The 7,327-nt window shown below is 57.6% G+C and overlaps 1 protein-coding gene across 6 annotated transcripts in view; it reads left to right on the forward strand.

Moving 5' to 3' along the window:
• Nucleotides 1–6,934, forward strand: part of CDYL (chromodomain Y like) — a 159,663-nt gene extending 152,729 nt beyond the window's left edge. For all 6 annotated transcript variants that reach the window (XM_058668416.1, XM_058668421.1, XM_058668424.1 and 3 more), the window contains 3 exons: nt 2,535–2,745; nt 5,616–5,759; nt 6,655–6,934. In XM_058668416.1, the coding sequence (XP_058524399.1) occupies nt 2,535–2,745; nt 5,616–5,759; nt 6,655–6,813 (514 nt within the window). In that variant the 3' untranslated portion in view covers nt 6,814–6,934. The remainder of the gene's footprint in view (nt 1–2,534; nt 2,746–5,615; nt 5,760–6,654) is intronic.
• The last annotated feature ends 393 nt before the right edge of the window (nt 6,935–7,327 follow it).

The raw sequence follows: 7,327 nt of genomic DNA on the forward strand, positions 1-7,327 counted from the left end.
AGTTGAGGACAGCCCAAAGCCTTGGGACCCTGTACCTGTGTGGGAGACCCAGAAGAGGCTCCTGGCTTCCGGTTGGTGCAGTTCTGGCCATTGCAGTCACTAGGGGAGTGAATCAACACACAGAAGATCTTCATCTCTGTTACTCCTCCTCTCTGCATATCTTATTTTATGATAAAAGTAAATAAATCTTTAAAGAAAGGCACAGCAAGGTTCTCGCTGGCTGCAGACTGAGGATCTACTGAGCGTTCTGTTTTAGCAGATCATCTGAGCTCGTGTCTGTCCTGGTGTTTGCCAGCAGCACGTGACTTAGCCTTAGGAGAACTTTGGGGAACCTCCTAAGGATGCTAACAGATCTCTTCCGAGCAAAGGAGTTGGACATTCAGACACAACCGAGACCAGGGAGAGAGAATGGCCTCCCGCTGGCTCCGTACAGCCAGGTCCCTGTGAGAGCAGGATTGCCATTAACGTGCACAGTGCGTCTCGTGGAGGGCAGGCCACAGTGAGTCCCGGCGTTCATGGACAGATTAGCCCTCCTCCTGCTGGTCACTGGGCACCTGCTGCCCAGTGCCAGAGCCTCCTGAATCCTTACGCTCCTTCCGTCCTCAGACAAGGCCATGAGCAGGTTGTGTCCTTCAGAGAAGGGGTCCTCCCTGTGATGACCGCTTCTTGGCACGTGGGCATGGCCTAATAGACCCTCGTGGAGGTGGTACCCCTCACCCGGCGTCCTGGCTTCCCATGACCTCCAGTGCTCCTGGTGAGTCTTTGTGCCCAGCCGGAATCCTCAGCGATCGTGCTAAGATCAGAGTGCTGTTTACAGCAGGGGCTGTTCAGGAATCTCCTGCGTGGACTGCTTCCAAAGTCAGAATGTCCTCTTTCTTCCCTAAACACTTTTTTTAAAAGATTTGTTTATTTTTATTGGAAAGGCAGACTTAGAGAAAGGTCTTCCATCTCTTGTTCACTCCCCAAGTGGCCACAACAGCCAGAGCAGAGCAGATCCCAAGCCAGGAGCCTCTTGCAGGTTTCTCACGTGGGTAGTGTTCAGGAAGAGTGGGCCAGAGAAGGAAACGATGGAGAGGTGTTGGGGTTACAGAGCACCCCGTCTTGGTGGAATGACCCCTCCCAGGTGCACCGTCTGGAAGGTTGGGAGGGGAGTGGTTCCGCACCACCTTCCCCTTAGTCCTGGGTGAAGCGAGCTCCGTCCTATGGAAGGGGTTAATGCTGATGGTAGGCGGACAGGGTTACACAGGGTAGGGAAGGCGTGGCTTCACCAGCTTGAGGCCTTCTCCCATCTGGGCCACCCTTTTCCTTTAACTGGACACACGGTCCCTGGTTTCCAGGTATCAGCACTGGGGCAGTGTCTGTTTCTCATGAGCAGGTGGAAGTGTAGCTCCACTGGGTCTCCCCACCCCGGCCCTGGGTGGCATGAGACTTCTCTGGTCCTGGGGCCAGTTTAGGGGGTAGCCTTCGAAGAGTATCAGCAGCGTGAGCCTGGGAAATCTTCACAGCCGGGCCTTTGCCCCAGAACTGAAGCCGCTTCGTGCCCCCGCTTGAAGAGCCTGCTAGGAAGGCCAGCCGGACTCCATGTGGTCATCAGACAGTGCCTGAGGGTCCTTCAACAACTCACTCTTTCCAGTGCCTTCATTCTTGCCCAGTGTGAGGGTGCTGCAGACCTTGGGGGGAGGAGGAGGTGGCAGCCAGAGCCGTTTGCCTCTGCTCCCCGCCACCTGTTCACCTGTACACCTGCCCGGTCCATCGTGTGGGTGGAAGGAAGCGCTCAAGCTCTTCCACTGAAGAGCCGCGGTGAGCGTCTGGCTGCTTATTTCTGCTGCTTGATATGGGGTCAGGTTGAGGATCGAGAAAGGGAAAAGCTGGAACTGGCTGGGCATTTATCTTCGCTACCGTATCCGTTCTCAACCAGAAACAACCTCCGAACACAAAGCTTGTTTCCAGTATTGGAAAGAAGATGCCTACCCCCAGGATGGCCCGACACCTCCTGCCTCCCACCCCCAAACTAAAAGCCAGCCTGCTTTTCCAGCCTGGTCCTCCATTGGCGCCAGCATAGTGCTGGCCCAGTTGAATGTGCCCACTGTGTGGAGTGGGACATACTTGCGCACAGCTGTGTGGCTCAGCATGCTGTGGCACTACGTGGCGGTGCACCCTGCTGCGTGTTAGGCTCTCCTTGCCTTCCAGGGAACAAAGAAGGGCAGGATACGAGGGTGAGAGAGCCCCAGTCACCTACAGATGCAAAGCCCCGTCCAACTGGGGTTCCCCTAACAGTGCCCAGCCCCATCCAGGGCGCAGTAATAAATCCACAGTTCCCAGAGTCTGATGGAAGGCCTGCACAAAGGCCACAAGACAGCCCAACAGGGTGACTTTTTCCATGATAGATGACATTACAATAGTGCAGAATACTGTAATATGGATTGTATGTAATAATGTAACTAAAAAGCACAGGTTTCCTCCACTTGCTCAAGTGCTCCCAGTTTGGAGTGATCCCCCATTGATTGTTACTTTCTTTGTGTTTTTCTGTTTAGGAACTTTGTGAACACATTCATTCAGTTCAAGAAGCCAATCATTGTAGCAGTGAATGGCCCGGCCATTGGGCTGGGCGCCTCCATCCTGCCCCTCTGCGACGTGGTATGGGCCAACGAGAAGGCCTGGTTCCAGACCCCCTACACCACCTTCGGGCAGAGCCCCGACGGCTGCTCCACCGTCATGTTCCCCAAGATCATGGGCGGCGCATCCGTGAGTACCTGTGCCAACAGCAGGGTCGTTCTGGGAGCCGCCACGTTGGCGGTTGTGCTGTAAATAGGGTCTCCACACCTTCCCTGTGTCACCCTGCACCCCCAGGACACCCCCACTCAAAGTGATGAGTGCCAGCACCCACTTAGCACAGACCCAGACCGGAGCCCAGACAGCAGGGGTTCCCCCAAAGCACATCTTCATCTACAAGCTGCCCTTTGGGGACAAGGCGAGGGAGCAGAGCTGTGCAGGCTGAGGGGCTGGCTTGTTTATTTGAAAGGCGGCGTTGCAGGAGAGAGGTCCCCCCCGCACTATTTCACTTTCAAGGGGGCCACAGCAGCCAGGCATTCTGAGTGTTTAAAGTGAATCAGGGTGATGATCTGTTTACCCACATCTGCTGCCTCAAGGAGATGGAGTGCCTGGAGAGAGGCAGCGTGCCTGCTCCATGCCCTCTAGGAGCAGCTGCCCCTGGTGGACATCAGTACTGCAGGGGGGCAGTTCCCTGACGGTTCCCACGGCTCCCGCAGCAGAGCAGCCTGCATGGTGCTCCCCGGGAGTGGCCGCTCCAGGCATCTGTCCTCCCTGCTGCCATGTGAGCTGCAGGGCCGTGGGTCGGTGTAGACACGCAGAGGGTGCAGGTCTGGGAGGTGTGGGAGACACTAGACACTCGACACGGCTCAGATGCCTGGAGCCCTTGGCCTGGATGCTGCTTGGAAAGGAAGCAAAGGACCCTGAAGTTCACAGTGCCCGGAGGCTCTAAGCCCCGGACTGACCAGGGCCCTGGAGGAGGTGTCCTGCCCCCCCGGGAACCCACAGCAGAGACTGGAGACAGCAGCAGCAGGAAGCCTGTCCTGGGAAGTGCCGAGGTGAGACGCCTCCTTCCAGGCAAGAGGCAACCCTCACACTGCGCCATAGTTCCCAGTCCGTCTGCGGTCACTGAGTGTTGGAATCAGTGCGATGTGCGTGGCAGTTCCACTCCTGAGGACTGCACGGGAAGCGTGTCTGTTGACAGTGGCACAGATCTTCCACATGCCCCCAGCAGCCAAAGCCAGGAGCCAGCTCCATGCCAGTCTCCACGTGGTGGCAGGGACACAGGACGGAGCCATCCCTGCTGCCTGCCAGGATGGTGGCACGCTGGGTGGGGGAGGCGGCACTGATGCTACGCACCCAGAGAAGAGCCACAGCTTGACCTGCTGGGCCACACCGCCCAGGGCCGGCCTTTGCTTCTGCTCATTTTTGTTTAAGAAAAAAAATCTATGTTTTATTTTTATGTAAAAGTCACAGAGAGAAGGGGAAACTGAAAGATAGCTCTTCCCGGCACTGGCTAACTCCCAGATGACCACAGGGGCTGGAGCTGGGCCAGTCCAAAGCCAGCGCTTTCTCTGGGTCTCCCACGCGGGTGCAGGGAACCAAGGACTCGGACCGTCCTCTGCTGCCTTCCCCAGCCACAAGCGGGGAGCTGGGTCAGAAGAACCTGGAGTGGGATGCCCACCCGTGTGTGCCCCTCCCAGTGCTGCCTCAGCCGCACCAAGACCAGAGCCAGGACTTGGGAACTCAGTCCCATTCTCTGTGTAGGGGCAATAACTTGATCACCTGTGCCTTCCGCCACCTTCCCTGGGTGTGCATGAGCAAGGAGCCACACACAAGACACCCTGCTGGGGCCCTCGGGTGCGTTACCTCCCGCCCAGCGACTGGCACAGACAGATCTGCAAGCGAGGAAGCATTTCCCACTCACTGGTGGATAGGTCCGTTGTCATCGTGGACGCAGAACCATCAGGCAGAGCGGGACCAGGGCGAGAGCTGTGAGCGATGAGTGCCATGGGGCTGGCCACAGCTGGGCACGGGGGCAGGGCTTCCAGGACAGGATCACCTGGAGGCCACAGATAGCCTTGGCCAAGGCCTCTTGCTTTCAGCTGGGCTCCTGAACACTCATACTTCATGGGGTGGGGGGGGCAGCTGCTGTGTCATCTTCCCCAAGTGGGGAGGAGAGCGCCACCATCTGGGAGGGTCAGGTGTGTCCACGGAGCACCCCTCCAGAGTCCTAAACCTGTCCTTGCTTGGTGGACAGCTTTCAGCTCAAGGATTTTGTAGCACAGACTCTCAGGGTGCACGTGACTTTGACCAAGCCTAGGACACGCCCGGTCACGTTGTCTTTGTGACCACTGAGGTCCCCGGAGAGGCTTTACCCCAGACAGGAAACAGGGAACGGCCGCCCCACCCAGGGTGGTTTCTAGTCTGGAATGATTAGGTCAGGGGCTGGAATCCAGAGAACGATGTTAGCTTTCTGCGTCGACTCATGAACAGGGGCTAAGCAGATGGGTGCATTGGGGTTCTGAGTGGTTTGAGTAGCCAAGCTGTCGCGGGCAGGCTGCAGCGCCCCCCCCCAGTGGCAGCAGACATGGCACATGCTGGCACAGGTCACCAGGGCCGCCCTGAGTCGCAGAGCTGCGTGCCGGTCTGCACCTACCTCAGCCTCGGAGGCCCACATCCGCTGGCCCTGCCTGCTCTGCCTGGTTTCCCCCGGCATGGGGTTGCACCTGCAGCAAGTTCCTGTGTGGAAAAGGCTGGTGTCAGGAGAGGGACGCAGCACGTCATGGCGGTGACAGGAAGGCCTGTTACAGTTGAGATGTTCTTGTTGAGTCTGATTTGTTAGGTCATGAGGAAGCCTCTTAGCACTGATTTTTTCTAAAACAAAAACATGCCTGGTGTGCTGTTACTTCCCATCCGGCCGAGCGGCGGTGCCCTCCTGCGGTCTGTGCCCCCGGGGCTGTACCAGAGTCCATCTGAGTGCATGCTGTGCGGGGTTTGGGTTTTCGGGGTGGGTCTCCCCCAGACCCCGTTGTTCACGTCACTGCCACTCTGCTCCCTTGCAGGCCAGTGAGATGCTGCTCAGTGGGCGGAAGCTGACCGCGCAGGAGGCGTGCGGCAAAGGCCTGGTCTCACAGGTGTTTTGGCCGGGGACCTTCACCCAGGAAGTCATGGTTCGAATTAAGGAGCTTGCCTCGTGCAATCCAGTTGTACGTCTGTCTCCTCTTACGGGTAGCACTGTTTACTGCGTTCGGGCATTCCCCCCAGGCAGCTCACGTGGGACAGGGTTGCCTAAGTCCTGTGGGTTTGCACTTGGCAGGGCGGCCTGTGTCTGATACGAACAGAGGCTGCGGTCAGTGCCATGGCTCCAGATCTGCTCTCTGGGCTGTCATTTGGCACTCCAGTCCCTGCCTGGAGTCCCTGCCAAAGCCCCAGAGAAGCCCACGGCCATCAGCAGTGTAGCTGCCAATGGTGCGGCGGCAGGAGACTGAGGGTTCTGTTGAACATGCCAGGCCATGCTCAGTTTTCCAGCTTGGTCCCTGCTAATCAGCTGCAGGAGAAAATGTTCCATGTGGATTGACTCAGTGTCCAAACTAGCCCAACCACTAATTGATTTGAAAGAGCTGGAGGGAGGGAGAGACAAGAGACCTTCCGTCCACTGCTTCACTCTTCAGATGGCCTCAGTAGTTTGAGCTGGGCTAGTCCAAAGCCAGGAGCCAGGAGCTTCCTGCAGGTCTCCCACATGGGTGCAGGGGCCCCAGGACTTGAACCATCTGCTGTTCTCCCAGGCACATTAGCAGGGACCTCCATGGGAAGTGGAGCAGCCAGGGCTCACATGCCTGCACGACAGGCAAGCACCAGCACTTTCCTGAGTGTTTACCCACGGTTGATTGAACATTGCGCAGGTGTGAGCCTGTGGGTGCAGAACCCAGTGCCCCTTGTGTTCTAGGTCTGTGATGTGTTTGAAACAACAGGCTGGCGGCCAGGCCACTGGGCACACACACACATGCCCCTCTGACTGGTATGTGCTTGTCTGCCAGGCCAGTGCTCGCTCTCACGCACACACACAGTCCCCTGTTGCTGACACGTGCCTCTGCTCGGCAGGTGCTGGAGGAGTCCAAGGCACTGGTGCGCTGTAACATGAAGGTGGAGCTGGAGCAGGCCAACGAGCGGGAGTGCGAGGTGCTGCGCAGGATCTGGGGCTCGGCCCAGGGCATGGACTCCATGTTGAAGTACCTGCAGAGGAAGATCGATGAGTTCTGACGGGCGCCCCGGCCCTCCTGCCCCGGCGCCTGCTCTGGAAACAGGCTGGAAGACGTCCGAGCTATTTATTATCGAGGAGTTTTTAAAGTACTGTAACTTGAAAATAAATAACTACAAAGTCCTCTGTCCGCCGTCATTCTTTGTAACTCACCTACACGCTGGAAGAGCCCGCGTGCCGGCTACCCCTTGCAGTGGGCTGGTTCTCCATGGCTGGTATTGTATGTTAAAAAGCGAAAATGTCTGTTTTATTTGGGGTGACAGAGAAGTCTGGAAGAATGTTCTCAGCGCCCACCTCCTTGTAGAACACAGCCTTGAAGGGGAGTGATGACCCGCACCCACCCCAGGATGAGCGCACAGCGGCCTGCTGCCCAGGGCACTGAGCCCTCCCGGTGTGGGCCCGTGTGCACTTCCCGCCCGGAGAGCGGAGGGGGCTGCTGTCTGCCTGGCAGGAAGCTATGTTAGCCAACGACTGGCCCGACCCCAAGTATGCCTGAGTTCTGAGTTAGCCTTCTTG

Source organism: Ochotona princeps, chromosome 1 (assembly GCF_030435755.1).
Source record: "Ochotona princeps isolate mOchPri1 chromosome 1, mOchPri1.hap1, whole genome shotgun sequence".
Taxonomy (NCBI): Eukaryota; Metazoa; Chordata; class Mammalia; order Lagomorpha; family Ochotonidae; genus Ochotona; species Ochotona princeps.